General features: G+C 58.1%; 4 protein-coding genes across 18 annotated transcripts; 2 read left to right on the forward strand and 2 right to left on the reverse strand.

Moving 5' to 3' along the window:
- Positions 1 to 494: 494 nt before the first annotated feature.
- Positions 495 to 8,686, forward strand: EFEMP2 (EGF-like fibulin extracellular matrix protein 2). Of its 11 annotated transcripts, none has more exons than XM_081532264.1 (13): positions 550 to 590; positions 1,468 to 1,527; positions 1,841 to 1,958; positions 2,188 to 2,236; positions 2,878 to 3,084; positions 3,665 to 3,787; positions 4,054 to 4,170; positions 4,315 to 4,434; positions 6,304 to 6,423; positions 6,511 to 6,637; positions 6,873 to 7,068; positions 7,932 to 8,096; positions 8,374 to 8,686. In XM_081532264.1, the coding sequence occupies exons 3-12, from the start codon at positions 1,848 to 1,850 to the stop codon at positions 8,091 to 8,093; spliced, it is 1,332 nt and encodes a 443-aa protein (XP_081388390.1). In that variant the 5' UTR covers positions 550 to 590; positions 1,468 to 1,527; positions 1,841 to 1,847; the 3' UTR covers positions 8,094 to 8,096; positions 8,374 to 8,686. The 11 variants fall into 11 exon arrangements, with proteins under 11 accessions (XP_081388387.1, XP_081388385.1, XP_081388384.1 ...); XM_081532265.1 differs by having other exon boundaries at positions 575 to 999; XM_081532261.1 differs by having other exon boundaries at positions 495 to 552; positions 7,932 to 8,686.
- Positions 8,687 to 8,690: 4 nt separating this feature from the next.
- On the reverse strand, positions 8,691 to 16,608 carry MUS81 (MUS81 structure-specific endonuclease subunit). Of its 5 annotated transcripts, XM_081532253.1 has the most exons (18): positions 15,411 to 15,478; positions 14,435 to 14,557; positions 13,993 to 14,206; positions 13,768 to 13,897; positions 13,454 to 13,539; positions 12,606 to 12,704; positions 12,448 to 12,516; positions 12,208 to 12,293; positions 11,787 to 11,927; positions 11,516 to 11,611; positions 11,316 to 11,437; positions 11,125 to 11,222; positions 10,452 to 10,568; positions 10,264 to 10,359; positions 9,949 to 10,077; positions 9,766 to 9,869; positions 9,186 to 9,269; positions 8,691 to 9,093 (listed from the first exon to the last, which is right to left on the reverse strand). In XM_081532253.1, exons 3-18 carry the CDS (start codon positions 14,125 to 14,127, stop codon positions 9,027 to 9,029), a joined length of 1,659 nt encoding a protein of 552 aa, XP_081388379.1. In that variant the 5' UTR covers positions 14,128 to 14,206; positions 14,435 to 14,557; positions 15,411 to 15,478; the 3' UTR covers positions 8,691 to 9,026. The 5 variants fall into 5 exon arrangements, with proteins under 5 accessions (XP_081388379.1, XP_081388380.1, XP_081388382.1 ...); XM_081532254.1 differs by lacking the exon at positions 14,435 to 14,557 and having other exon boundaries at positions 15,411 to 15,468; XM_081532256.1 differs by lacking the exons at positions 13,993 to 14,206; positions 14,435 to 14,557; positions 15,411 to 15,478 and adding an exon at positions 16,407 to 16,608.
- A 205-nt stretch (positions 16,609 to 16,813) lies between these two features.
- On the forward strand, positions 16,814 to 20,277 carry CFL1 (cofilin 1). The gene is made up of 4 exons (XM_081532331.1): positions 16,814 to 16,894; positions 18,758 to 19,065; positions 19,346 to 19,422; positions 19,620 to 20,277. Exons 1-4 carry the CDS (start codon positions 16,892 to 16,894, stop codon positions 19,730 to 19,732), a joined length of 501 nt encoding a protein of 166 aa, XP_081388457.1. The 5' UTR covers positions 16,814 to 16,891; the 3' UTR covers positions 19,733 to 20,277.
- A 1,242-nt stretch (positions 20,278 to 21,519) lies between these two features.
- SNX32 (sorting nexin 32) lies at positions 21,520 to 25,798 on the reverse strand. The gene is given in 14 exon segments (XM_081531130.1): positions 21,520 to 21,730; positions 22,013 to 22,092; positions 22,166 to 22,386; positions 22,470 to 22,575; positions 23,319 to 23,362; positions 23,579 to 23,670; positions 23,819 to 23,920; positions 24,113 to 24,136; positions 24,138 to 24,218; positions 24,368 to 24,491; positions 24,881 to 24,992; positions 25,111 to 25,288; positions 25,656 to 25,688; positions 25,691 to 25,798. Coding segments are annotated over 14 exon segments (1,368 nt in total). The 5' UTR covers positions 25,757 to 25,798; the 3' UTR covers positions 21,520 to 21,625.
- Positions 25,799 to 27,408: the final 1,610 nt, after the last annotated feature.

Below are 27,408 nucleotides of genomic sequence, written 5' to 3' on the forward strand. Positions count from 1 at the left end.
CAATCCCCCTGCGTATATACACCTAGGAGTGAAATCGCTGGGTCATGTGCTAACATTTTTGTGGACCTGCCAGATTGTTTTCCACAGCAGCCGCCCCATCTTACATTCCCACTCATAGTGTGAGGGTTCCAATTTCTCCATATCCTCTCCAGCACTTGTTACTGTCTTTTGGGTTTTAAAGACATTATTTTTAGCCTCCTCTCCCCCACCCCTGGCGGGTGGTGGTGCTGGGAAGAATTTGGAGGTGGGAGGGTGCGCTGCAGTTCACACTGAATCCTGAAGGCTCATCCCAGGACCCACCGGCACGTCCTCTCCAACTCACCGGGCAGGGCTGCTAATGGGGGCGACTGTGAGGATAAACAGGGGTGGGAAAGGGAACCGAGGACTCGGCATTTCCCGCATGCCGCCTGCCTCCAGGAGGGAGATCCCCGGACACGAAGCCCTTTCCCGTCTGGCCCCGCCCTGAGACGTGGGCAGGGCAAGGCCCCGCCCCTTCCTGGGAGCCAGCTCCGCCCAAACCCCGCCCCTTAAGGCTATCCCGCTGCTTAGCGAGTAGGCAGAAACCCGGGAACTGGGGGCGGGGTGTGTGGGTAGGTGGGGGACGCTGGCGGGAGGATGGCCAGGAAGGCGACGGCACCGGACCCGGACCCTGGCGTCCAGCACGCCCGAGTTCAGCCCTGCCCGCCTTCTCAGGGGCTTCCATTCATTCTGGGCCAAATGTGAACTGCCGCCCCCGCCCCAAACTGATGTAGTCTCGCGGACTGAGGACTCGAAGGAGGCCGTTCTGGAGTGAAGGGACCGCCTGGCTGACGACAGCCCTGGGGATGGAGGGGAGAAGGGACCGAGATGGACAGTTCTGGACCCGGGAGCATCTCTTCTTAGGGCGAGGGTCTGGGAACCCTGGACGAAGTTTTGGTATTTCCAGAGTGACTGTCCAGGTGTCCACAATCACATTCCGGAGAGTGCAGAGTGAGAATCCGGAAGTCCCAGGATTATTTGGTGGGGTCCAGGTGCCCAGGGTGACATTCTAGGAGGCGCAGAGTCTGGGGGCCCCGGCATTGAGGTGTGGGTGCCCAAGAATTCCTGGGGCACAGATTAGGTAGGGTCTAGGTGCGCAGGATGACATCTCAGGGTGCGCACAGTGAAAGCCTGAGGACTCCTAAGTGAGCCGGGGTTCTGGCATCAGGGCCAATGCCCCCAGGATCGAGCGTTGGGGGACCCTGGCCAGGCGCCGGGAGGCAGCTCCGGGCGGCGCCGCGGGGGACCGGGTGGGGGCCTGCGGCCGGCCGGGGGCGGAGAAGCGGGGGGTCGGGGTCCCTCCCCCTGGCGCGGGCTCAGGAATCCGCTGAGGGGCGGGCGGAGGCGCCGGGGTGGGCCGCGCCGCGGCGGGCGGGCGGGCGGGCGGGGGGCGCTTCCTGGGGCCGCGCGTCCAGGGAGCTGCGCCGTCCGCCTGTCCGTCTGCCGCAGGCACTGCCGAAGCCAGCCGAGCCGCCGGAGCCTCGGGCCGCGGGGCCGTCGCGGGCCCAAGTGAGTGGCCGTCCATGGGGGGAGGGCGCGAGCCAGAAGTCTAGGCCGAGTCGGCGTCAGCAAGGAGCCGAGAGGCCCGCGCTCCCCGGCCGGAGCCACAGGGGGACCGGGCGGGGGCGGGGCGGGGCGGCCCCAGGCGAGTGGGCCCTGAACCCCGGCCCGCAGGAGGAGTGGGCCCTCGGCCCAGGGAGGCTCCGGGGCCCCAAGCGCCGTCCCGGGCGGGAGGCGGCAGGGGCTGGGGCTCGGAGTCCTGGCACAGCGTTTGGGGGTTGCTGTGGCAGAGGCGCCCTGACCCCTGCCCACCACCTCCTAGCCCCAGGATGCTCCCCTTCGCCTCCTGCCTCCCCGGATCTCTACTGCTCTGGGCGCTGCTGCTGATGCTCTTGGGGGCAGCGTCTCCCCAGGATTCCGAGGAGCCCGACAGCTACACGGTGGGGACGGTGGGGCCGCTGGCCTGGGCTGGGCTGGGCAGGGACACCGAGGCGAGGATCCTGGGGTGGCTGCTGCTGGGGAAGATTGTGCCCTCCCTTGGTTGGTGGAGCAGCTGGGGCCGTTGTCTGGAGCAGGCCAGGAGGGTGGCCGGGCTTGGGCCTTGGTCTCGGCCTGGTCAGTTAGAGGGGACCAGGGGTGACCACTGGCCATCTCTGGTTCCCCTTGTAGGAATGCACAGATGGCTATGAGTGGGACCCTGACAGCCAGCACTGCAGGGGTGAGTATGCTTGGGGGCCAACCTGCCCCCAAAACCGGAAAGGGGATCACAAAGTCCAGCTCCTAGAGTGGCTGCAGGAGCGCTGTGGCTGTCCCCCGCCTCACTCTGCCTGGCCGTACGTAGCCTGCTCTGGTTCTCAGGGGGCCAGCTTTGCTCCGGGTGGAGAAGCCATCCAGGCCCCTCCCCCTCAGAGAAACCCGGGACACCCTCCCCTCCCCACCCCTTAGAGTCCAGAGACCAACAGGGCTCTGCCCACAGGACTGGTTCCTGGACACCTCGTCTAATCACTCTGCTATCTTGCTCTGCACCATCATGGCCCTGGGCGAGCAGTGCAGGGCGGGGGCGCAGTCAGGAGGCCTGCACATTACCCTTAGGCTGAGTCAGGGCCAAGGCTTAGGGGAGGGATAGAGACCCTCTTGTGGGCAAGAGAATGGGGGTGACCGTGGGGACAGCTGCCCCACCATCAGCCCTGGCAGGCCCCAGGAAGGGGTCCCGGGCAGGCAGCCTTAGCTTGTGGAGTAGAGAGGGAAGGCCTTGCCAGATCACACAGCTTAGAGCAGGCTGAGCTGGGCTCCTGCCTCCCCTGCCCTCCACGGCCCACCCTTGGAGACTGGCTGTGCCCAGTAGGCCCCTCTCTGCAGATGTCAATGAGTGCCTGACCATTCCTGAGGCCTGCAAGGGGGAGATGAAATGTATCAACCATTATGGGGGCTACTTGTGCCTGCCCCGCTCCGCTGCTGTCATCAACGACCTGCATGGAGAGGGACCCCCACCGCCCGTGCCCCCTGCTGAACATCCCCACCCCTGCCTCCCGGGCTATGAGCCCGATGAGCAAGAGAGCTGTGTGGGTGAGTAGGCTGCCAATCTTTCTAACAGGTGTCTAGCATTGCCTTTTAAAAACTCATACTTCATGTTCCTCCCTTGCTCAAAAGCCTCCTCACGGCACTGGGATAACATCCAGACCCTTGCCCAGGTCCTTACCTGCCACAGGTGGTCCCAGTTCCTGTGCCTGTCCCTTTGCCCAGCCCCCCTCTGGGACCCCCACCTCGACTGCTGCAGATGCCCTGCATAGCTCTGCCCCTCGGCCTCTGCTCTGGCCCTTCTGGGTCTGTACCCAACCCCTGGGAGGCACAGACCTTAGAGGAAGGCCCTGGAATCAGTGCCCCTGGGAGTATGGGCAGGGCTTTGTCCTATGTATCCCTGACTTGGGGTCTCCCAGCTTAGGGGTGCCTTTCTCTTTAGCTCCAGGCTAGTAGACTCTTATTTGTGCTGTAGGGCAATGGGTTCACATGTTCCTGTTTTGGGGGTGTCAGTCACCCACACACTCATGTGAGTGGTACCCGACCTGTGTCCTTCCACATGGAGAAGTCTTGTCACGTTGGGTGGTGCATGGGTTCCCAGGCGGGGGCTGAGTTATGTGTCTTGCAGATGTGGACGAGTGTGCCCAGGCCCTGCACGACTGCCGTCCCAGCCAGGAGTGCCATAACCTGCCTGGCTCCTACCAGTGTACCTGTCCCGACGGCTATCGGAAGATCGGGCCCGAGTGCGTGGGTGAGTCTGTGCCCATGGCCTGGCTCTCAACCCAGCGCCTGACCCCCATTCCAACCCGCCCCCAGGTTTCACCCCCGCCCCCTGCCACCTCTGCCTGAGTCACCAGACACAGAGCTGTATGCGTGTAACGTGTGAGTCCTGCCTGATCTGGCCCGGCCCAGCCCCCCAGACTCAGGCAAGACGGTGGGTAATGAGGCGGGGTCCCAGCTGGCTTGGGCGGCACCTGACTTCTGCCCTCCACTGCCCTTCCCCTGCCTGCATCCCAGATATAGACGAGTGTCGGTACCGCTACTGCCAGCACCGCTGCGTGAACCTGCCTGGCTCCTTTCGCTGCCAGTGTGAGCCGGGCTTCCAGCTGGGACCCAACAACCGCTCCTGTGTGGGTGAGGCTGCGCTGGGCCAGGCTCGGGGTCCTGGGCAGAGGGGTGTGAGGCGGGGGAACTCCCTTCCTGATCAGCCCAGGTGCAGTGGGGGCTCTGGGCTGCTCCTTGGTTTTCACCCCTCTCTCGTTTTCCTGGCACCCCCAGATGTGAACGAGTGTGACATGGGGGCTCCGTGTGAGCAGCGCTGCTTCAACTCCTATGGGACCTTCCTGTGTCGCTGCCACCAGGGCTATGAGCTGCACCGGGATGGCTTCTCCTGCAGTGGTGAGCGCTCCACCCCCGACACTGGTTCCCCGGTGGTCTCCACTGGTCTCTGCTGGTTCCCCAGGCCCTGTGTCGTGCCTAGCCTCTTGCCACACGCCCTCCATTTGATGTCTCTGTGTCCCATCCACCCGGCACCCATGTGCCTCCTGTGTACTCCACCCCAGCAGGGGGCAGGGCACCTGCAGAGCTGCCCACCAGAACTCCCAGCCTGCTAGGGAAGGCACGGAGGGGAGCAGTTAGGTCCCCACTGAAGCTCCGTAGAGAGATTGAGAAAAGATGGAGGCGCGCCCCCTCCCTGGGAGTCAGGCTGATGTGTGTGCAAATCCTGGACCAGGGCAAGTCACTCTTCTCTCTGAGTCCATTTCTTCTTCTGTAGAATGGGTTGTCTTGAGAGTTAAATGAGAAAATGACAAGACAGACCTTATACTGTCCCAAGCAGCAACGTTTTATAAAGTGAATTAGCAATTATTGAGAACCTGCCCTGTGCAGTCTGCCAACAATCCTGTGAGACTGTTCTTGTTCAGTCATTAAGTTGTGTCTGACTCTTTGCAGTCCCATGCTAGGCTTCCCTGTCCTTCACTGTCTCCTGGAGTTTTCTCAAACTCATGTCCATTGAGCCGGTGATGCCATCCAACCATCTCATCCTCTGTCACCCCCTTCTCTCCTGCCTTCAATCTTTCCCAGCATCAGGGTCTTTTCCAATGAGTCGGTTCTCACATCAGGTGGCCGAAGTATTTATCTCACATCCTATGAAATAAATATGAGTTTTATCTTGTCTGCAAATTTACATCAATACCTCCCTCAAATTTTGGGGGGGAACAATTACAAAAAATAAGATAAAATACTTCAACGAAGAGAGGTTGAGTGACTTGCCCAGGGCCACATAGCTGGGGTGAGGTGGGGCCTGGGTTCTCTTTCTCTTCCTGTCAACTAGCCATGTACCCTGTTTCTGTTAAGCTTTGTGCTTTGCTGCCAAGTTAAGGCCCCATTGGTACCTGGCTCGGTGCCAGGCAGCATAAAGGGCACGGAGGAGAAAACCTGGCTCCTGCCTGCGCTGCTCACAGTTGGCAGGAGGTGACTGTGTGCTTGGGCGGATCATAGGTTGCAGGAATCAGGCAAAGTGTTGAAACCCAGAGCAGTCTGGGGTGCGTCAAGGGCTCATCCGGCCTAATCCACTTATTTACTGAATGGAAACAGAGGTTCCTCAAACTCAGTCAGTAGGATTTAAAGCCAAACCTCTAGATTCCCAGTCCTCTCATTGAGTATCATCTTAGTCTCAGGGCAGAGACAGGCCTGGGAGCTGGGCAGTCTTTTTTTTTTTTCTTTTGGCTGCACTGGGTCTGTGGTGCGTGGGCTCAGTAGTTGAGCCCCGCTGGCTTACTTGCTCCGTGGCATGTGGGTTCTTAGTTCCCCGACCAGGGATCGAACCTGCATCTCCTGCATTGAAAAGCGCATTTTTTAAAATAAATTATTTTTGGTTGTGCTGGGTCTTCGTTGCTGTGCCAGGGCTTTCTCTAGTTGTGGTGCATGGGCTTCTCTTGTTGCAGAGCACAGGTTCTAGGGTGCAAAGGCACACATTGTGGCACATGGGCTCAGTTGCCCCAGGGCACGTGGGGTCTTAGTTCCCAGACCAGGAATCGAACTTGTGTCCCCTGCATTGGCAGGCTGATTCTTAACAACCAGACCACCAGGGAAATCCCCTGGGCAGTCCTTTCTTGAATGCTCTGTCCCCTGATGAGCTGCAGGGTTTATCTCTTCCGCCTCTTCTTGTACTGAGCCTAACCTGGGACCAGGCTCTCTGGATGAGCCCGTGTGGGGCTGAGCTGGGAGGCCGGCCCCAGCCCTGTCCTCAGCCCCACCCTCCCCCAGATATCGATGAATGCAGCTACTCCAGTTACCTCTGCCAGTACCGCTGTGTCAACGAACCAGGCCGCTTCTCCTGCCACTGTCCACAGGGCTACCAGCTGCTGGCCACGCGCCTGTGCCAAGGTACAGGTTGCCCGGGTAGAGTGGGCAGGGTGGCATGAGGAGCTGGTGGGCTGGTATCTGGGTTCCAGCCCCTCTCCCCCGGCACAGACATTGACGAGTGTGAGTCGGGTGCACACCAGTGCTCTGAGGCCCAGACTTGTGTCAACTTCCACGGGGGCTACCGCTGTGTGGACACCAACCGCTGTGTGGAGCCTTACGTCCAGGTGTCCGACAAGTGAGTCAACTCCACGCCAGGCCACGGGAGAAACTACAACTCCCAGAGAGCTCTGTGGCTGCCTGGCACCTATTTGGACTGGCAAGTCCTGAAAGCTGATGGGAGTTGTAGTCCTTCGTGACTAAACCACACATGCTGTTCTAGCAGGAATGGGAAGATCCTTGATTTTGGGGGGTGGGCCAAATTTGGGGGATGGGCTAGCACCTCATTCGTGTCCCCATCTTGGGGTCTCCAGTCGCTGTCTCTGTCCGGCCTCCAACCCCCTGTGCCGGGAGCAGCCCTCATCCATCGTGCACCGCTATATGAGCATCACCTCCGAGCGGAGCGTACCGGCGGACGTGTTCCAAATCCAGGCAACCTCCGTCTACCCTGGTGCCTACAATGCCTTTCAGATCCGTGCTGGAAACTCACAGGGAGACTTCTACATTAGGGTAAGGCTCTCCCTAATACCACCCCTCAAGTGACTTGCATAATCCCAAACTTGAGTTCCAGGAAACATTAAGTGGAAGATTCAACTATGCCACCATACCCTGCCTCTCCTCTGAAAGTACCCCCTAACCCCAGGGGTCAGTTTCTATAGAAAGGTAGGAGTGTTATAAATTCGTACAAACTACAGATAGTTAAATGCAACCCTAGCAAGGCACTCGGACACTGGGGTTTGAGTTCTTGTACTGGTCTGCGTATCCAGCTTGGATTGCTTCACCCTTAGGATAAGGGACTGGCTTGAGAGGCTGGAGGTAGCAGACGCAGCAGAGTGTGGGAAGGCAGGCAAGTGGAGCTGGGTCTTGGAGGGAGAGAGGCAGCAGGGGCTAGTACAGGGCCTGGGGCCTGAGACTCCAGCTCTGGGCTGGTGGAGCTGAGGAGGAAGAGGTCCAGATGTGACTCATAGTGGGGGCCGTAAGGCTTTGTCTGGCACCAGTGCTGGCTTTCTTGTTCTGGAATTGAGTGTTTTGAAGGTGAGTCTACCTGCCCCAGATCACCAAAGGCCCCACTGTTCCCAAGAATCTCACCCCGGGCCTTGAATCATCAGCTGACTGTGGCTGACAAAAGAAGAACTAGCTGCAAAGGGTGGGCAGAGCACCAGGAGGGTATTTCTTGCGGGCAGGGTGCAGATGTCAAGGGGGTCACGGAGCTGGATGAGGGCCTGGGGTCGCAGGCTGGCCGGGGCACTCTCCACTGTGCAGCCAACTGGTTTTGAGTGCCAGATGTAGGGCAGGAAGGTGACGCGGGGGTAGGGTTCTGGAGAGTACGTTGATGCAATCCACTTGTCCCCCCCACCCACTGTACCCTGCAGCAAATCAACAATGTCAGCGCCATGCTGGTCCTCGCGCGGCCTGTGACGGGCCCCCGGGAGTACGTGCTGGACCTGGAGATGGTCACCATGAACTCCCTCATGAGCTACCGGGCCAGCTCTGTACTGAGACTCACCGTCTTCGTGGGGGCCTACACCTTCTGAGGGGTGGGTGGGGGGCTCTCAGGGAAGGGGAGGTTCTCTGTAGCTGAGGAGCCTGGGGCTCAGGGATGACTGTGTTCTGCTAAAAGGGAAGATGCTCTTGTGAAGGGTAGTAGAGAGAGAAAGGCAATAAAGGGAGAAAGAAGGAGTTCTGGTGGCTGAGGTGGGTGGGTCACACTGCAGGGAACCCCAGAGCGGGGAAAAGCCAGACTCATGGGAGGCGGGCCACGTCCACCTAAAGGTGGGGCGTGTTTCTGCCCAGGCTGAAGGGCCCCATTGACAGGAGCTGGGAGCTGCACCCCTAAGGCTGGGACTGGCCTACATACCATGGGCACCAGAATTACCCAAGAAGGGAAGAGGTAATGAGGCTGCAGACTCCAGGCCCCAGCCCAGAACCTTGGACTTGGCTGGTCTGCAGCAGGCCTGAAGAATCCGGCTCTAGCCAGTGCCAGGAGGCCCTGGGTTTCAATCCCAGCTTGGCCTCAAACTATCAGTTTGGAGAAATCCTAGCAGCTCTCTGAGTCTCAGTGTTCCAATCCATAAAATGAGGCCACTGGATTGTTGGCGCTTTATAAACTTTTCTTTTCCAAGCTACAGAACTTCTCATCAAAGGAAATTTTATTTGATCAGAGAACTCTGGTGACATGAACTAGATTCAACGTTGCAAAGCCTCACTGACTCCATCTCCCTAGCAGTTTTCAGTGTTCTCAAAGGGAACCAACCCCAAGGGTCCCGAGGAGCTCAGTTTTAAAAACTGGACGTGACAGTCACCCCTGTTCTTACCTGGATATCTTTCAAGACCCCTGGGGCCTGGTATCTCCTTCTAACACATAAAAACCCAAACACTTAAGATTTTTACTGTAGCCCAAAGATTCTGGTTAAAAGACTGGCTAGTCTGGGCAGATGGGGGCAGGGGGGTCTGTCTTATGGCATAGCTCAGGTCAGGGGGCCATGGCTGCAGTAGAGCTGTGACAAGGTCCTGCTCAGAACAGGCCCCAGATTCCTGTGCAAAGAGAGAGGCAGGTAAGAGTCAGGCCCTGGGCGAGGGTGACCGCAGCCCACCTACCCCCTGCAGGCTCTGTCTCCTGCCCTCACCTCTGCAGCGGCCCACACTTGATGGTGCTCAGCAGCATTTCTTGTTCCTTCGGGGTGGCACAGGCATCATAGGCGGCCAGTAAGCTGAGGGCGGGATGGGGAGTTTGATTCTCTAAGTCTTGACAATGGCTGACCGCTGGCCCACCCTGAGTGGCTTGGGCCAGAATCATGGGAGACAGGCTAGAAGGGGTCAGCCTGGGTGAGAGGAGTCAGGACCACGGCTGCCCTTCCGAACCCAGCTTTCAAAGCCCTGCTCCATCTTGCTCACCCTCCTTTCAAGCTCCTGCAAATGTCTTCCCAGAATGGCTGTTCTTGGCCCAATCTTCATGGTCCACCCACTCCTCCAGGAAGCCTTCTCTGCTACATACCAGGTCTCTCCCCACCCCCCCAATGCCTGAGATCCTGTCTGGTCTTGGTTGGCTCTGTCTTCCTTACCACCTGACCTCCATGAACTCTTCGAGTGTCAGCGGGGTCGGTCCAGCCCTCATAGCACCCGACCACCTACAAGGCACTGGTTGAGCTGATGACCATGCTAGGGGGGAGGGGGACAGCAGAGGACAGGGGTTCCGTGAGCACCTACCTGGCAGGGGTGCTGTACCGAGCCACTAGGGCTGCCGCCTTCTCCCCGCTCACTCCACGCACCTGCATGAGCTGCCTGGCAAACACGTCCCGCACAGACTGGGCCTGCAGTGGGGGGAGGACTGTATCAGGAGTGGCGGAGGGCCGGAGCCTGGGAGGAGGAGGGGCTAGGCAGAGGTGGTACCTTGTTCTTCATGGCTCCTGTGTTGAAGTCACTGAAGGTGAGGAGTGAGCAGAGAGGGTTTGGGGAAGGCCCGGCCTTTGATTCAGGGTCCCCAGAGGTGCCCCAGGGGCGACTGCGGAGCGTGTGACCCTGAGGGAAGAGGAGACTGAGGCCAGGCCAGAGCTCTAGGGGACACCACCAGCCAGGCCTTGCCCCATCCCAGGCCTCAGTGGGCCAGCCTGAGACCAGGGAACTTAGTCTCCTCGCCTTCCTTGAGGGAGTACAGCACCCAAGGGGCCATTGCTGGACAGATGACGCCCGGGGGAGTCTGCTCACCTGGTAAAGCCTCTGCAGGCCCCGTGTCAACAGGGCCAGGTAGGCAGCCGATTCCTTAATGTCCGCTGTGCGCTTCACAAAGAAGCCGTCGATGACCTGGGGAAGGGGAGCCAAGGGAGGAGGCAGCTCCTGAGCGGAGTCACCGACCACAGGGTCCCTGCCGGCCCGGCCCCGCCCTCCCGGCTCACCTGAGTGTTGGTGACAGCCTGCAGCAGTGTGCTCTCAGGAAGGCTGAGGTTGTGCACCGAACCATGCTCCTCCACCAGATACACTCGGCGCCCCAGGCCACAGCGTTTCAGCCGGAACTGGGCAGGCAGATGGGTTGGGCAGGTCAGGCCTGGATGCTCATACGCTAGGTGTCCATCGTGTCACCCTCAAAACCGTCACGAGACCCTGGTCCCACCAGTTCGCCCGCCACCTCATCCTCCTGAGCTTCTCCACCTGCCTCAGACGGGCTTTCACACCCTGGCTCACACTGCTGCTCTCCCGTGGAAAGCCCCACCACCATCTGAGTGATGCCCATCCCTCTCAAGCCTCCCTTGGCCTACGTGTGGCCTCACCGTGGGGTCAGCCCAGCAGCCAGCACGGAGACACAGCCCCTGCGGCCCCATCCTGGAGAGGAGAGCCTTGTCAAACCTGGACTGCTGGAGCTGGACACCCTAGGGGTCCTTAACATGCTCCTCAGCTCTACCCAGAGACCCTGCACACCTACTGTGTGTCCAGAGGGGCCCAAGGGTAATTTTAGTTCAGGCCACCCTGGACCAGCTCAAGAGGGGATGAGGTCGGAGTTGTGACAGCTCTGCCTGGAGACCACCCGGAAGTGCCCCCGAGCGGCCGGGGGCAGTGAGCCCCGTGACGGACCTTCTGCTCCCGGAAGCGGCCATCGATGATGCTGCTGCACAAGTCGTCCAGCCGCTTTCGCTCCACGATGTGGTCCAGGACTAGCTCTGCAGGTCGTGCTGCCCAGAGGCCAAGAAGGGTCCCGTTAGCTCACAGCCCCTCATCCACCATGCCCTGCCTCTGGCCTCCACCTGCCTGTCCACATCCCTTACCTGGGTCTCTGGGACTGGTCTCTTGGGCCACCCACACAAAGTCCCCGACATGCAGCTTGCGCACCGTGTGCATCACGTGCAGCCGCTGCAGCTCTCGGAGCAGCTCTGGCCTGTGGCCCGCCCTGGAGTTGCACGTGGGAGGGCCAAGTCAGCGACGGCCATCCCCCGACCCTCTCCCTCACCAGGCCCACCTCACTCACCCCTTGGTCTCGCCGACGTCCACACACAACAACACCCTGTACTCTCCAGGCCCCAGCTCCAGCGGGGGCTGCTGGACGCTCCCTTCGCTGGCGCCACTACCGGGAGAAGAGGTGGGCGTTGGCCTGAGCCATCCCGGGGCTGCTGTTCCCCTAACCCACAGAAGGCGGGGCAGCCACAGCTCAGCTGGAGCTGCTGGAGGTAGGGTGGGGTCTTGGCCTCATTTCGGGGACCCCTCCTGCTCCCCTGTTCTCCCCCTCACTCCCTCCTCACAGTTCAGCTGAAGCTGCTCCTGGCACTTCAGGCTCCTCCCCAGGGGGCTCCTCCGGCCCGCTGCCCACATTCAGCAAGCTCAGGCCCTCTGAGTCAGCCAGCTTCTGGGCCAGCTCCAGACCCTGCTGGGTCAGTGAGTACCTGGCGGATGGAGAACACAGATCTCCCTTCTTCACTCATGCCTGGCAGGCTCTCCTGCCTGCCCCTTAGCTAGGCTGGCCTCACCCGCCTTGGCGACCTTTTACAAACAAGTCCTGTGGGCTCCCCAACCTCCCTCATTCCAGCCGAGTTCTCGCCCCTGGACCTGCCCAAAGCTGTTCCTCAAGTTGACAACAAGTACATCTCTGAGTGCACAGCCACCCTCAGCATGGCATGCCTGCTCCCCCACCCTGCCTCCTGCACCCCATGGAGTTCACCCCACCTAGCTGGCTGGTGTGTCCTGAGGACCAGGTTCCTGTGGAGGAGGGAACGGAGGGCTGGCCAGGGGCGAGCACTTCCAGGGGCCACCTGTTCATAGGGGAGGAGACCCTTAGAGAGCTCCTAGGTCTACGACGTGCCCACTCCCCGTGCCCCATGCCACTGCTTGCTCCCAAGGGCAGCCTCTGGAGGGCTCAGGGTCAGATCCAGAGCCACTTGGCTCCTTTCTCCCCACTGTGCTCACCCTGGGAACCTTTGGAGCACACCTCTGCAGCAGCTCCTCCTTGGTTAGGAAGCCCTGGCCGCTAGGATTCTGTAACCAAAACAGAAACGTCACCAACACAGTGCCCGAGCAGCAGGCCCACCGCCTCAGTCCCGACTCCCGGCTTGGTAGGCGCTCACCAGGTGTTCCCTGTACAGCTGCAGCAGGACTGCTCGTGCTCCCGAGTGCCGAGTTGGCCAATAGCTGCCAGGGCCTCCTGCTTTGAGCTGGGTTGGGACCTGAAAGGTACAGGGGGGCTTTGAACCCAAAACCAACCAGCTGTTGTAGACAGAATCGCTGGCAGAGCTGAGGCTCAGGTCCTATCTCAGCAGCCTAAATAGCCCTGGGCAAGTCACTCAGCAGGGCTTCCCTGGTGGCTCAGATGGTAAAAGAATCCGCCTGAAATGTGGAAGACCTGGGGTCCAATCCCTGGGTTGGAAAGATCCCCTGGAGGAGGGCACAGCAACCCACTCCAGTATTCTTGCCTGGAGAATCCCCATGGACAGAGCCTGGCAGGGTGCAGTCCATGGGGTCACAAAGAGTCGGACATAACTGAGCGACTAAGCACAACACAAGTCACTCAGCTGTCTCTGTAGTTTTTCTAACTAGTTTGTAACTCTCTAGTTTGTCACACAGGCCACGTGACAGGATGATCTCCTGCAAACTTTGGATGAGACGGTGGACAGTCTCAGGGGATGGGGTTGGGGTGAGCGTGTAATCTGCCTGGCCCAGCCTCAGTTCTAGCACAGGACAGAGAAGGTAAGCCAAGAAGACTCAACAGCAAATTCTACAACTTACTGGGCTTAGCCCCCTGAGCAGCTTGATCGTGGAACTCTCTACAGATGAGAAAACTAAACATCAAACAAAATAAGTCACTTGTCCAGAGCCAGGTGGGATTAGGACCCAGCACAGCTAAGTCCCCTGAGCCAGAAAAATCTTACTCCTGGTGCTCCTGCTTTCCCCTCTACTCCCCCTGTTCCTTCCTCACTGGCATGGAAGGGTCCTGGACTTCAGCAGGTCGCCTTTCCTGGGCTGGGCTCCTGGTTCCGGATGGTGAACACGGGGCATGGTCACCTGTGGGAGGAGAAGAGAGTCAACCCCGGACTCTGGAGTCCAGCAGGCAGGATGCTGCCAGCTCAAGTGGTTGGTGAGAGCGGTGGGGCTCTGAAAGAGCCACGCGCCCCACGTCAAAGAGCAACTTGAACTGGAGTAGGCAGATCAAGCCAAGGTATCCCGGGTGGTTACAAAAGCTGCACCTGGGGGAGGCTCAGGGGATTACCGAATCCTTCTCCCAGCGCTCACCGCCTGATGCTTTGTGCTTCTGCAGTCGCTGGTCCAGCATCCGGCAAAGCCCGTCTCCGAAGTGCTGGAGGATCTTAGCTTCCTTGCCGCTGCGCAGGGGCAGTGGATACCGCCGGAGGGAGCGCAGCGCCTGGCAGGGGTAGGGGGTACAGGACTGGGTCAGGGTGGGCCTGGCTGTTCGTCCCGGCCTGCAGCTGTTCCCCATCAGGCCCGGCCAGAACCCACCTTCTGAAACACAAATTGCGTGCGGCGCCCTCTGCTGGCTGCCTCGTCCCGCCACTCGGTCAGCCAGCGTACAAAGAGAGGGTTGGGGCAAACAGGCAGCGGGCGTTTCCGGCCCAGCCGGACAGGCGCTGCCATGAGCCGCAGGGCGGGTCCTCTGGCGCCTCACGCCGGTAGGACTGAAATGCTGCTAGTTCTGGAGACGGGATTCGAACACCTGGTTCCGGCGGAGGAGGGCGGGATCGCTCTAATCACGTGGTCCCACGCGGGGCATTAACCAGAGGACAGCTTTCTGCGGCCCTCCCCGCCCCTGTACTACTCTTAAGTGGTTGGTACCGATCGCTGTATCTACCACCTTTCGCCCTCCCGCCGTTCCCGGACAGGACCAGTCTTTTGGACGCGCCCCTCCTCCTTTACCAGGCCTTGACCCGCCCCTTCCTCTCACCACAGATTCGAGAGCGAGGGGTTGTTCTCTTTGTACAGGGAAGGAGGCGGGCAATGTGGACAGCGCCCCCTGTGGTTGGGAGGTCTGGCTGGGGCGGCTCGCACCGAGGTGATTTCAGTCTGCCTATAGCGGAGGACCGTGCAGAGAACCTGCCTCGTTTTCTTTTTCTCCGCACTCGCGTTACACGTGGGGGAACAAATGCGTGCAAGTAGTTTTGTAGGAGGGACTTTAAGAATGGGTACAGGGAATGAGGACACAAAGGTGACTCAAGAGGAGCTGAAGAACCCTTCGAGGAAACGGTTATCTATCCTGAGCTGGGGCTCCTCCACCCTGGGCTATGGGGGAGAGCCGTGAAGCCGGGGACACGCAGGGAAGGCCTCCAAAGTTTGGAGGACAGGGAATAGGGGACAGAGAACAAGTAGAAAGGGAACAAATAGGAGGTGCTAGACGTCGGGGGCTCAGTCGGTAAAGAATCAGCCTGCAGTGCAGGAGACCTGGGTTCGATCCCTGGGGCCAGGAAGGTCCCCTGGAGAAGGAAATGGCAACCCACTCCAGTATTCTTGCCTGAGAATACTATGGACAGAGGAACCTGGTGGGCTACAGTCCATAGGGTCGCCAAGAGTCGGGACACGACTGAGCGACTAAGCCACTACCAGACATCGGGGGATGTGAGAAAGGCTGAAATGGGCACGTTGTTGGATTCGGGGTGGCAGCCTGGGAGTAAGAAGCTCGGACAAAGGAAAACACTTCATCGTTTTTGTGACTCGTTGGAGGTGGGGGACCCTCAGGGAGGTTAAGATGGGAACTATCCACAGGGGTCCCAGTTGAGCCCGAGTCTACTCAGTGAGTTAGAGCAGCCGTCAGGGGTTATTCCGGAAGTGCAGAGACGCAGATCGGGGGCAGAACCGGAGCGGAGAGACTAGTGCAGGGGCTCCAGGCTCGCCCTCTCAAGCCCCGCCCAGCCCCGATCTCTCACCCGCTATCACGCTCCACACTCCCGCTCCCGCCCGACGCTGCCTTATAAGGAGCCTGCCGCCTGCCTTCGGATTGGCCCCGCCCCCTTTAGTCTCTTGTCCTAATAAGGACATCTAGGGCATCCCGCAGCTAGGGGCGGGCGGGAGCGCGTCTCCAGGGTAACTGCGAAGTCTCCCTCCCCCTCCTGGTTGCTCTAGGAAACTCCGAAACTCTAAAAAGGTGGAGCCAGCCTTATCTCCGGCCGGGTCTCTAGTGCGAGGCGGCAGTCGAGCTGCGGCCCCCCACCGAGGCTCCCTGGGAGCTCGGCTGGTGGGCGATGCGACGGGATGTCCCCGACTACAACCCCCGGCATGCTCTGCGACGTACCCCACTCGGGTGTCGCTAGCCGGGTCCTGAAGACCACGCTTCCAGCTGTTTATTGTTCCACCCTTTATTTTCAGTGTGGGATCAATGCCCCGGTCCTCTTGTTTGGGACCTTGTCTTCTCTTCCTGCAGACTAAGAGGTCTTCGAGACCGACGAAATGTTCCCGGAGTCCCCCACCCCAGTTTGGTTTTTTTGAAGGTTATGCTCTCACAGAACCTCTGTCTCAGTTTCTGAGGGTATTAATTAACCATATGCCTGGTTACCAACTCGAGAATGAGATTCAAGTCTGGTTTAATATCTAGTTCCTCTTTTCACTGTCTAGTAGAAAAGCACATACTCTGAATCGAATGCACAAAACCCCTTCTCCCTTTATTGCCTCATGAATTTGCCAAACACCTTTCGGTACAAATCTCTTATTTCCAAACATTTCCTTGTAGCCTTTCCTTTGTGTTTTTTTCCTTATCTTATTGACGTTGCATATACCTTTTCTCAGTAGACAACATGGAGAATGCTTCATGAATGCTTATTGTATTGGAGGGGCCTTATACTTGCGATTCTCCTTGCTCGAAGACTAGATTCCAGGAAAAAGAATAAATAGGTGCTTCAATTCAGAAAAGCTAAATGCTAACTCACTGAAAATTTTCGTTCCAAGGTATCCAGAAAGTGCCAAGATGAAGCTTAGGAAAATCGTTTCGCTCCCGGGTAAAGAGCCGCGAAGTCAGGGTTTATTCTCAGGTCTCATTAACAAACGCTGGGGCCTTCTTTCAGCTCGGAGGATTTCCTGGGAAATTCGACCAACGGGTGCGCTCTCCGCGCCACGGCCCCGCCTTTCTCTGCTGTTTCGGACTACTTTTCCCAGGATGCAACGTGACGCCAGGAGGCCGTCAGACGAAGAAGACTCTGTTACCCAGCGAGCCCGAAGACGGCGCAGGGCCCTCGGACTTCATTTCCCGTCGGCCCGCAGGGGGAGCCCCGGAAGCCCGCCCCGCCCCTCATTGTGCGGCTCGTACTAAACGGAAGGGGCCGGGAGAGGCCGCGTTCAGTCGGATCCCGGCAGCAGCTGCAGCGGCTCACGTCTCGTAGGCTCTCCTCGCTATCGCCTTTTCGCTTCCGGAAACATGGTGAGCGGCAGGCCACGGCGCCGCGGGGGAGGCGGCCGCGAGTCGATCATCTGGGCGCGCGAGCGGGAACGGGGGCGCGACGTCGGCACCCCCTCCCCCAGCTCCCGGGTCTGGACGAGGGTCTCGTGCTGAGGGGCGGGCGGCCCCGGCACGCGCGTGCGCGCCCGCGGGCGATGGGGAGGGCTGGCTCGGACGTCGCTCGCGCGCCCCCTGGGCTCCCTTCCCCTCCCCCACCCGGCTGCTGCGCCCGCGCGGCCCAGGGCCGTGGGGGAGGGGTCCAGGGCGCGCGCGCGCCCGTCCCCTCGCGGGGCCGCCGGCGTCGCGCGCCGCGGCGGGGCCGCCGAGAGTCGCTTCTCGGGGACGCGCGTCTCGACTGGAACACGCGGCATCCAAACCTGGCCCGGGGGCGACGGAGGAAAAGCGCGCGAGCGGTCTTGGCGCGCGCGCCCCACCCAAGGGCTGTTCCTGTCTTCGCGTTACCCTCCCTCTCGAGCGGGGTCCGACTCGAGAGCAGGTGGCAGGGATGCCCGCGAGGGGCGGGGGCGGCGCGGCTGGCGAGGGATGCGGGGGTGTCCTGGCGCAGGCGCCAGCGATTAGGGGCTTGCACCGCGCGCCACAGAGCGGACCGCGAAGACTTCGGCCGTCCTCCCGAGCTAGCGAGCCCTTAAAGCCGAGCCGGGTTCGCAGAGTACACCCGGCGGAGGCTGGGACAGCAGTCCCGGCCGGCGCGTGCGCACACAGTCCGGCCTGACCGCTGGGCCCGAAGCCGTGGACTAACGGGGCCTTCGGCTCTCCCGGATGGGGCCTGAGGGTGGAGCCGCGTTTAGGGAAGTGACCCAGGCGGGCACCGCCCGGAAACCACCCCGTCCCCTGTGTTCGGCCCGAGGGCTGCGAGAGCCGAAGGTTGTGTAACTTGCCCAGGCCTGCAGCGCAGGGGGCCGATAAGCTCGTTAGCGCAGGCAATTCCATTGGGTTGAGGCCTTCGGAGGTGCAGCTGCCGCTGGGTAAGAGTTTTTTTTTTTCGGGGAGGGGGCTGACTCTAGCCGATCTGCTTTCACCGCCTACTCCGGAAGCGGCTCAATCACGTGGCCGGCTTCCTCTGCAGTTCCGGGAGCGGGGGCAGATTTCACCGTGGACCGTCACTCCCTCTCCTGGCTAAGGTGTCCCCCAACAAGACCTAGAAGTTTAAAGAGCTCTCAGAGACTGTGGGCACTTGAATTTGGACTGCTGACTCCTATCAGCGATTTGGGGACCTGCATTTTTTCGTGTAGGGCTTTAATTAGGGGTTTGTTGTTGCTTTGGTTTGGGGAGACCCCAGCAGAGAAGGGACTACCTTGTGTAGTAACTGCTTTGAACCGTGCTGATGGGCTTGCAAGAACTGTTGAGCACCGTTGGTGGGTCCTAGTTCTATAGAGATGACTAGGATCTGGGCCCCTTCCTGCTCTATGTGAAGTTCTGAGTCAGCACTTTATGCAAAAGCTGAGACTGCGTGGAAAACGGGGTCAGTAGTTTGTCGGTTCTTTTAATTGTGGGCTCACATCTTGGCCAAGGCTCTGCTTCTCACAGGTCTTGGATCTCTAGCCTGCAGGATGTTGGGGTGGGGAGGAATGCTGTTGAATTATGTGATCAAAGGTCTCTTTTTCTTTGGCTGCTATTCTGGGATTGTGTCACATCTGATCCTTTGACGGTGACCTGGGTGGGAAAATAGTGCCACTAGTCCTGGGAAGGGGATTAGTAATCTCTTGGGGCTGAGGACTATATTTTGTTGGCCTCTAGACAGATCTCCTAAGAAAGCAAAAGAGGGACTTCAGGGCATGTCCCAGAAACTGTCTCCTTACGAGGTGCGTGTGGCTCATCCTCTAGGCCTCTGGCGTGGCTGTCTCTGATGGGGTCATCAAAGTGTTCAACGACATGAAAGTGCGTAAGTCATCGACACCAGAGGAAGTGAAGAAGCGCAAGAAGGCGGTGCTCTTCTGCCTGAGTGAGGACAAGAAGAACATCATCCTGGAGGAGGGCAAGGAGATCCTGGTGGGTGACGTGGGCCAGACGGTAGACGACCCCTATGCCACCTTTGTCAAGATGCTGCCAGACAAGGACTGCCGCTATGCCCTCTATGATGCAACCTACGAGACCAAGGAGAGCAAGAAGGAGGACCTGGTGTTCATCTTCTGGTGAGCTCGTCCTGCAGGCCCTTTCCCCTTTCACCTGCTCTAGCTCTGCCCCACCCCCCTTTCCCAGGACAGGAAGGTCTGTGGCTCTGGCTTAATTCAGACGCCTGCATGTCAGAGGAGGGTGTTGTAATAAAACACTTGTCAATGAGGAACTTGATGGATGAAAGCGTGAATGCTCGGGCCCAGCTCAGGGGTTTCTGGAAGTTATTTATCGCTTGAGGGCTTGCTGGGCTTGGAGGGAGGGGGTTGTGCGGCAAGTTCTCTTGACTCTTTCTTTCAGGGCCCCAGAGTGTGCACCCCTTAAGAGCAAAATGATCTATGCCAGCTCCAAGGACGCCATCAAGAAGAAGCTGACGGGTAAGGGCCAGCACTGGTGGTGCCATATGCCCTTGTGCTCGGGCCTTGGCTGTTGGGTGGGGTGAATGGCATGGCTCAGGAGATCCCTGCCCGCTGGAAGGTAGCCTGGTCCCCTCCATCTGTTCAGACTGGCTCCTTCCCAGCCACAGCATCCCCCACCCTTCCTGCTCACAGATGCTCCCCCTTCTTTCCCACAGGGATCAAGCATGAATTACAAGCAAACTGCTACGAGGAGGTTAAGGACCGCTGCACCCTTGCAGAGAAGCTGGGGGGCAGTGCCGTCATCTCCCTGGAGGGCAAGCCTTTGTGAGCCCCCTCCAGCCCCCTGCCTGGAGCATCTGGCAGCCCCAGACCTGCCCACGGGGGTTGCAGGCTGCCCCCTTCCTGCCAGACCGGAGGGGCTGGGGGGATCCCAGCAGGGGGAGGGCATTCCCTTCACCCCAGTTGCCAAACAGCCCCCCCACCCCCTGGACCTTCCTCCTCCCTCCACCCCTGACGGTTCTGGCCTTCCCAAACCGCTTTTGATCTTCTGATTCCTCTTGGGTTGAAACAGACCAAGTTTCCCCCACCCCAGGAACCCGTTTGGGGGGGGGTCCTGTATTTTTTTTAACGACACCCCAGTCCCCCACCTGTTCCTCCCCTTTCCCATGCTGCCAACTTCTAACCGCAATAGTGACTCTGTGCTTGTCTGTTTAGTTCTGTGTATAAATGGAATGTTGTGGAGATGACCCCTCCCTGCGCCGCCTGCTTCCCTTCCCTCCTTTCCTCTGGTCACAGCCACTCATGGAAGCAGGACCAGTAAGGGACCTTCAATTTAAAAAAAAAAAAAAACAATAAAAAGGCTCACTAATGGGATGTTTGTTTCAAGGTTGGGGAACTTGTGCGGGAGGCAGGGTGGGAGAACAAGCAGCATCTCCTCTGTACCCATCTCTCCAGCTCCCACACCCCCTCATTTGACCCCTGTGACTCCCTGAGCCTCTTTTTCTGACCGTTCCCATTCTTCATTTTATAGCTGGCACCAGGCTGGCTGTCTAGGAGGTAGCTCAGCCAGGGTGTGTCTGCTACTGCTTGCAGGGGTCCCTTGAACAGAGGGGCTTCATGCCTGAACTGGCTGCTTCTCTTGCCTTGATTCAGGTGGGCAACAGGACGGTGAGGCCTGTCCTCTTATTCCCATGCAGCCTTCCCAGATGTGGGCTGTGAGACTGCAAGTCACTGGTTGCCTCTTGAGCTTGTTCTCTACCTTCAGTAGTTGGTCTTTGCCCTGCCTTGTCCCCTGGGTGGTTGACTCATTTATGAGGGCTGGGTCCAGTGGCTGCTGTGAGTCAGAAGCCAGGTTGAGCCTTTGGCCTTAAGCGGCTGTGTCTGGGGTCTAGGGTGGGGCCGGCCAGGTGGAGCCCAGGACTTCAGACCCAGGTGTCTTGGGCACCACCTTCCTGGTGTTTAACCAGGAGGGTGTTGGCTGGAGCCTCAAGCCTCTTGCCAGCATTGCTGTGGGCTCTTTGCAGACTGTACTTTGGGTTTTCACCTGCCCCACAGGTAACGGTAGAAGTCTTGCCCTAGCGGTGGTGGTAATGCAGGATTTATACCTCTTCTCCCCCCCCCCAGCCAAGCTTCCCCATCAGCTAAAAAGCTGCCTGGAATTAAAGATTGTTCTTTGGAACTTGCCAGTGTTTCTGAGGAAGGCACGAATGCCTATTCCATTTTCTAATTGGGAAATGGGTGCAGAGGATTTACAATTAGTTTTATGTGTGGTCTGTGCCAGGGTTTATGGGATGGTGGCACACCTTGACTGCTCCTGGGTTCCAAGTTCTGGATCTTGACCTTTCATAGAGAGCCTCTTAGCAGCCACTCCTAGAGAGTGGCTGAAGACATTTCAGGGTTGTCCCCCAGGATCTGGCCTCTGGTAGAGGATGTACCTGGTGGGCCCTGGAACTGGAATGTCAGGACAAGCAAGCCTTACTATAAAACCAGGTTTTTTATTTGTGAACAGACTGGAGACAAATGAACTCGGACCAGAGGTGGGTGGAGGCTCTCCCTCAGCCTCGAGGGAGGGGAGGTCAGGTTCCCTGGGCTTCCCCAGGTTGGGGCTCTGCTTACCTCTGTCCAGGTGTGGTGTCCTTGCTGCTCTATCTCCCTCTGGCAGGGCCTGGCACCTTGGGGCAGGGGTGGGGCTTGCCCTGAGAAGGGGCATGGTGAGTGGCTCCTAGGGCTGGAAGAAGGCCTGTCTGGAGTGGGAGACCTGGGGGCTTTTGGTAGCTCCAAGGCTCCCCCTTGAGGATGACGTGCTCAGGAGAAGCAGGGTGCTGGCCTGTGGAGGAGAGTTTCTTGATGTCTCCTCCCTGCTGTTCCTCCACCTTGAATGACTCCTCTGTCCCCAGCCCTGTCCTACTGTTCACTGAGGCCTTGCTACTGATGAGAAGGGAAGGTTCCTTGTCAAAATGGGGAGCCCTGGCCCTGCACAGCTGGGGTGCTCGTGCCAGCAAACTACCCCCACCAGGTCCACCCCTCCTCCCAAGGGCCAAGAAACTAGAGGCCCAGGGTGGGAGGCCAGGAAGGCAGCAAGAGGGCTCGGCGAGGCTGGAAGGCTCACCTTGGCATGTTTGAGCTCCAGCTCAGCCAGCTCAATGAGGTTCTCGCGGAAGAAAGATACATGGGATTTGAAGTCATGAGCTCTGGAGAGGAGAGGAATGCGGACCCCGGCAGGGTGGCCAGTACAACAGGGCTAGTGGGCCATGGGGCTTACCCTGCCTGGCTGAGTCCAAGAGGCATTCAAAACACTGGCAGCACAGCTGTTGATGGTTCTCCATAGCCCACATCTCCTGGTTGCTGGTACAGGCCTTGTCCAGTGCCTTGTTGGTGTTGGTGTGGGCCTTGTCCAGCGCCTTCTTGGCATTCTTGTCTGCCAGTGCCAGCAGCCGCCAGGACAGCAGTCCTGGGGCTGGTAAGGGCACAGGATCCCTGACCCACGGCTCTCACCTGCCTGCCCTCCCTGGTGGCTCAGCCCCCTGGCCTACAGCCCTGAGGTTTGCTTTGGGGCCACCTCTCACCTTGGCTGCTGGGAGTCTCGCACGTAGTATCTCAGCATGTCCAACAGCTTCAGGTCCTTGTTAGAGGCCACTTGGCCCTCCAGCTCCAGAAGCAAGAAGGTGGAGGCTGGAGACGGAGCTGGCAGAGGAGCTGCTAAGGATGAGGTGCTGCTGTCCCTCTAAATACCTGGAAGAGTCACCTGGTATACACTCTATGTCAAGCCTTCACATTCAGGGGAGCAGGCCAGTGAAGGCTTCACAAAACAGGTGGCCTCAGATCTGGATCTTGGGGGTTGAGTAGGCATTAGACAACAGGCAAAGGCTTTGCAGGTATGTAAGCCAGGTATGATTTTAGGGGAAGTTCAGTAGGAAGTTCAGTAGGGCAGTTGGGTGGCAGTGGCCAGAGCATACCAGGCTTAAAATGCAAGCTAGGAACTCGGGGCTTTGTGTCTTGGGCAGTTCCTGGAAGGGACAGGACCACTGAAGGGCCCTGAGCAGGGAAGAGATGAGGAGCAACGGACATTTTAGAAAGATTGGCACACTCCAGTGACTTTCTTGGCGAAGAGTTCAGGAAGTGTGTCTGGGGCAGAATGTTGGCAGCACAGCACAGTGCCAAAGGCACGTGGCACATCCTGCTAAGGGCCTTGCCAAACCCACTTCCCACCTCCTCCCCCATCACCACACACACACACACTTGAGGCTGGATCCCTGACTTCGCTCCACTCATCAGTATGGAGAGTGAGCCCAGCGCTTCATTGGGCCCAAGTTATCACTGAAAGATGCCAAAATGATCCTGGAGCTTTCCCCACTCCCAGGACACTCTCTTCCCTGCAAAGGATCATGATCACTTTTCAACACAGAAGGCAGTACTCAACCTTAACCGTTCAAAGAGCTCTGCCAATTTGAAGAAGCTCCTAGGAGGCAGTGGGTGGGAGTTAGGGCAGGGGTCTTAGCGGGTGCTTAAAGTCTCCCTGCCCTTAGGTCCCCCTTGGGGAGATCTGCTCTTTCTCGACCAAAGCCAGAGCTGTACCTCCCGCTAGAGCTGATAGTAGACTTCCACACAGTGACCCCTCATGGACAAACAAAGTATTACAGGCCTAGAGGGGAGAGGATCCAGAGGGAATCCTCACGTCTTTAGCTGGTTGACTTACTGTGACCCCAGACTGCTCAGTGCAGCTGAGATAGGCATGTAATCATCTGCCAGGCTTGCTGGGATACAGCCCTTCATCAGAGCCCCTTGGTCCCCCTGTCAAGCCCCACCCCTAGTATCTGTGGCCACAGGCAGACACAGGAAATTTCCTCTGCCCTGGGGACTATGCCACTGGGGAGAGAAGGTAGGGAATCCAGGGTCCCTGGAGTTCTGCCTACACTCATCAGTGCATGACTCGGTCTGCCCACAGACAGGCGTCCCAGATGCAGGCGTGGTACTCCAGCAGGAAGGTCCTCTCATGCTCAAAGAAGTCATCCACCTCCTACGGGAGACAGACAGGACCCATTTATACTGAGCCACCAGAAGCAGAGCAACTAAGGGCTCCCAAGGGTGGCACGATCTCCCCCTAGGCCAGAATCCCCAGTGGCTTCCCTCCCACAGCCACCCAGAGCCTCAATCCTTGCTATGGACTTGAGGCCCTGGGTTGAATCCAGAGAAGGGACCTAGGAGTCACCTTGAGCCCTGACATGCCAGTGATGGAGGGCTTCGTCTGCAGACTTCATGATATTCCTCAGAAACCCCCCAAGGAGCTCCTTCCTGTTCTTTCCTTGGACAGTCAGCTGAGACACGTGGGGTAGGGGGCGATGTTGCGGGGGGAAGGCATTTGCACCTCCCACCCCGGGCACATGCCACTCTCAGAGCTGATGAGTTGGAGGCCTGAGCCCACTTAGAGTCCTGCCCCCCACCCCCAGGGGTGATCCCAGCTCACATCCTGGCTATATTCCAAAAAGACAAAGAAGCTGTGGTCTCGACGCAAGGTGGGGTGAGCTGCCAGGTGCTGCAGAGAGACTTCATGGATTGTAACTGTCTTCTTGAAGATAGCCAGGTATTCCCTGCAGAGGGCAGCAGGCAGCTCACGGGTCCCTTGCTGGCTCCCATCATCCTGCCCCTTCCCCTTTGGCAGCCCGAGTAAGAAGCAGTGTCCCTAAACATCCACAGGGGCTAGTCAGGAGGGAAACCCTGGGTCTCTCAGGAGAGACTGGGCTGGGGCTTTGTCAGACAGACAAGAAAGGGAGGCAAGGGACTTCCCAGAGGTTAAGAGTCCTCCTTGCAATGCAGGGAACGCAGGTTGGATCCCTGGTCAGGAAACTTAAAAGATTCCCACATTCCGAGGAGCAACTAGCCTGTGTACCACAACTAGAGTCTGTGTGCCACAACTAAGACCCGATGAAGCCAAATAAATAAATGTTAAAAAAAAGAAAGAAATGGAGGCAGCACTCACGCTTTGAGCTTCTGCTTCATTTTGGCAAACTCTTCCCGCGTGATTGAGCGGTCTTCCTCACCCAGGTTCTGCAGTTTTTCCCTTGAAGCCTCAGAGTCTGGCCGTGGAGGGGCTAGGGGATCTGCTCAAAGGAGGACAGAGCTGGGAGACCTCCCGTTATCAAGATGGCAGTCACCCGCACCCCGAAGCCTGGCTCTGCCTCCCCGCCTCCCCCGAGGGCCCAGGCTGGCTCCCCCTCACAGGGAGACCGGCGTACCCCCTGTTCTCCCAGGCTGGCTCCCCCTCACAGGGAGACCAGCGTACCCCTCCCTCGTAGGCATCACGCAGCTAGATGAACTCCTCATGCTGGCGCATGATGGAGAACTTGGTCTGGGCGAAGTGAGGCAGGCAGCTCCGGAAGCCGAGAAGCTTATCTGAGGGGTCTCTCCTCCCCTGCCCCCCGCAAGCCCGACACCCACCAAGCTTCCTGTGCACCCACTTTTGGGCCACCCCCGTCCCACATGCCATGTGAGGCAAATGTTGGGGCTCTCGTGTCCCTGATCACCCTCAGGAGGGTGGACACGGAATGGTAGCACTTGGGGCCTTAGGAAAAGGCAGTCAGGGACTAGATGAGACGCTCTCTTTCTCAGAGGGCCAGGGGGCGAGAGCCAGGTTGGGAAGCCGGGCCCAAAGGCTCTGATGGCATCTTCCCACCAGGTGAGCCAGGCCGCTTGGGCTCCTGAAGCCTCCTTCGGCGGCCACTGGAACCGCACCCCTGCTCCCGGTGCAACATCACCCTGGTCTGAACAGTGAATTTCACCTTGTCCCGCTTCGCTCGCTGACGGCATCAGCGATCTCCACCTGCAAGGAGCTGTCTCCCTGCAGGTCCACTGACATGGAGGAGGCCCGTGGAGTGGGGGAGGGCCCTGACGTGACTGACCACCGCCACCCCCATCCTGGCCGCAGGCTTCCAGTCTTCCTGCAGAGCCACCTCGAAGTATTATTTCCACCATGCCCTGGGGTCACTGGCTGCACCCCCACACACACACCAAAGATGCTGGTAAGTCACTGCTCACGGCTTCACAATGATACTTTCCCACCTGGCCATCCTCTGAAGTAGGCAGAATTTGCCCCATTTTATAGGCCCAGAGGCTGCGACCCCCAGAGAGGTGAAATAGTGTGGCCTGAACCACACAGCTGCTACGTGGCAGGGCCAGATTGGAACAGTTTTTCAATTCCACATCCCATGTGCTTCCTTAGCTACCTGCCCACCCCTTCCCAGCTGGTTACCTCAGGTACCTCTCACCAGGTGAAGAGACAGTCCCACCCCTTTCTGAGGGGGTCCTGAGACCATTCCATTCACTACATTTAGTGTAAAGAGGCACAGACTTATAGGTCAAGCACTCGTATCTCTCCAAGTGAAAAGATCCCTGAGGCACCAAGCTACTAGTTCATTCTTGCACTGAGCTATCTCAATAAGCATTTACTGAACACCTGCTATGTCCACACCACTGGGCCAGGAGGTACTAGGGAGAAAGTCAGAAATCACTCTCGCTCCAAGCACAGCTCACTTCTCACCCTCAGAGGCCTCCCTGTCTCCTCTCATGGGCTTTGGCATATGTTTAGGACACTGAGGGACCACTCATAGATTAATTTTATCTGGCCCTGAGCTTCATATATCAATGTAGTTACACAGTACATACTCTTTCGTGACCATGTTCTTTAACGATACCCACATATGTCGTTGGGCATGGTGGTTCTTTTTCATTGCTGTGTGGTATCCCACTATATGACCACATCACAGTTTATCTAGTCTACTACTGTTGGTGCTCAGTTGGATTATTTCCAGTTTGGGGTTATTATAAATAAAGCTACCATGAACATTCTTGCATACATCTTTTGAGGGACCTAAGTACTTATTTCTGTTGGGTATGAGAACTCCTTGCTCAGAGGGTAGGCATGTGTTTAAAACGCTTTCATAGATACTGCCAAACAGTTTCCTAAGCTGATTGTTCTAATTTACACTCCTACCAGCACTGTATGGAAGTTACAGGTGCCTTTGTCAGTTATATGTGTTGTCAATGTCCATAGCTCTATGGGATGTCTTTTCACTCCCTTAATGGCTTATAATTCTACAAGCTCAACATACCAATCTTTTCTTCTGTGGTTAAGGATGTTTTTGTACTCTTGAAGAAACACTCCCACCCCAAAGTCATGAAGATATTCTATTTTTTTTCTTCCAGAAACAGTTTTAGGTCTGTGATCCATTTTCATATATTTATATGTAGGTCTATGATCCATTTAATTCATTTTGTATATAGCGTAAAGTGTGGGTTGTGATTCATTTCTGCCATATAAATAGCCAGTGGTTTTAGCACTATTTGTTTAAAAAGATTGTATTTACACTTCTCCATCAGAGGGCAGACAGAATGAAAACCACAATCACAGAAAGCTAACAAATCTGATCATATGGACCACAGCCTTGTCTAATTTAGTGAAACTATGAGCCATGCCGTGTAGGGCCACCCAAGACGGACGGGTCATGGTGG

The sequence above is a fragment of the Giraffa tippelskirchi genome, chromosome 10 (assembly GCF_054371585.1).
Source record: "Giraffa tippelskirchi isolate mGirTip1 chromosome 10, T2T-mGirTip1v1.2.pri, whole genome shotgun sequence".
Lineage (NCBI taxonomy): Eukaryota > Metazoa > Chordata > Mammalia > Artiodactyla > Giraffidae > Giraffa > Giraffa tippelskirchi.

What these genes read in the sequence shown, in the direction of transcription:
- EFEMP2 (XM_081532257.1), top strand. Translation starts at nt 1,192, where the DNA reads ATGCCCCCAGGATCGAGCGTTGGGGGACCCTGGCCAGGCGCCGGGAGG. An exon ending in AGGAGCCCGACAGCTACACG is followed by an intron (nt 1,959 to 2,187) that starts GTGGGGACGGTG and finishes TTCCCCTTGTAG; the next exon opens with GAATGCACAGATGGCTATGA. An exon ending in TGACAGCCAGCACTGCAGGG is followed by an intron (nt 2,237 to 2,877) that starts GTGAGTATGCTT and finishes CCCTCTCTGCAG; the next exon opens with ATGTCAATGAGTGCCTGACC.
- CFL1 (XM_081532331.1), top strand. An exon ending in GACCTGGTGTTCATCTTCTG is followed by an intron (nt 19,066 to 19,345) that starts GTGAGCTCGTCC and finishes TCTTTCTTTCAG; the next exon opens with GGCCCCAGAGTGTGCACCCC. An exon ending in CATCAAGAAGAAGCTGACGG is followed by an intron (nt 19,423 to 19,619) that starts GTAAGGGCCAGC and finishes TCTTTCCCACAG; the next exon opens with GGATCAAGCATGAATTACAA.
- MUS81 (XM_081532253.1), bottom strand. Translation starts at nt 14,127, where the DNA reads ATGGCAGCGCCTGTCCGGCTGGGCCGGAAACGCCCGCTGCCTGTTTGC. An exon ending in AGGACACACCAGCCAGCTAG is followed by an intron (nt 11,928 to 12,207) that starts GTGGGGTGAACT and finishes TCCATCCGCCAG; the next exon opens with GTACTCACTGACCCAGCAGG. An exon ending in CGGTACAGCACCCCTGCCAG is followed by an intron (nt 9,270 to 9,765) that starts GTAGGTGCTCAC and finishes TCCCGCCCTCAG; the next exon opens with CTTACTGGCCGCCTATGATG.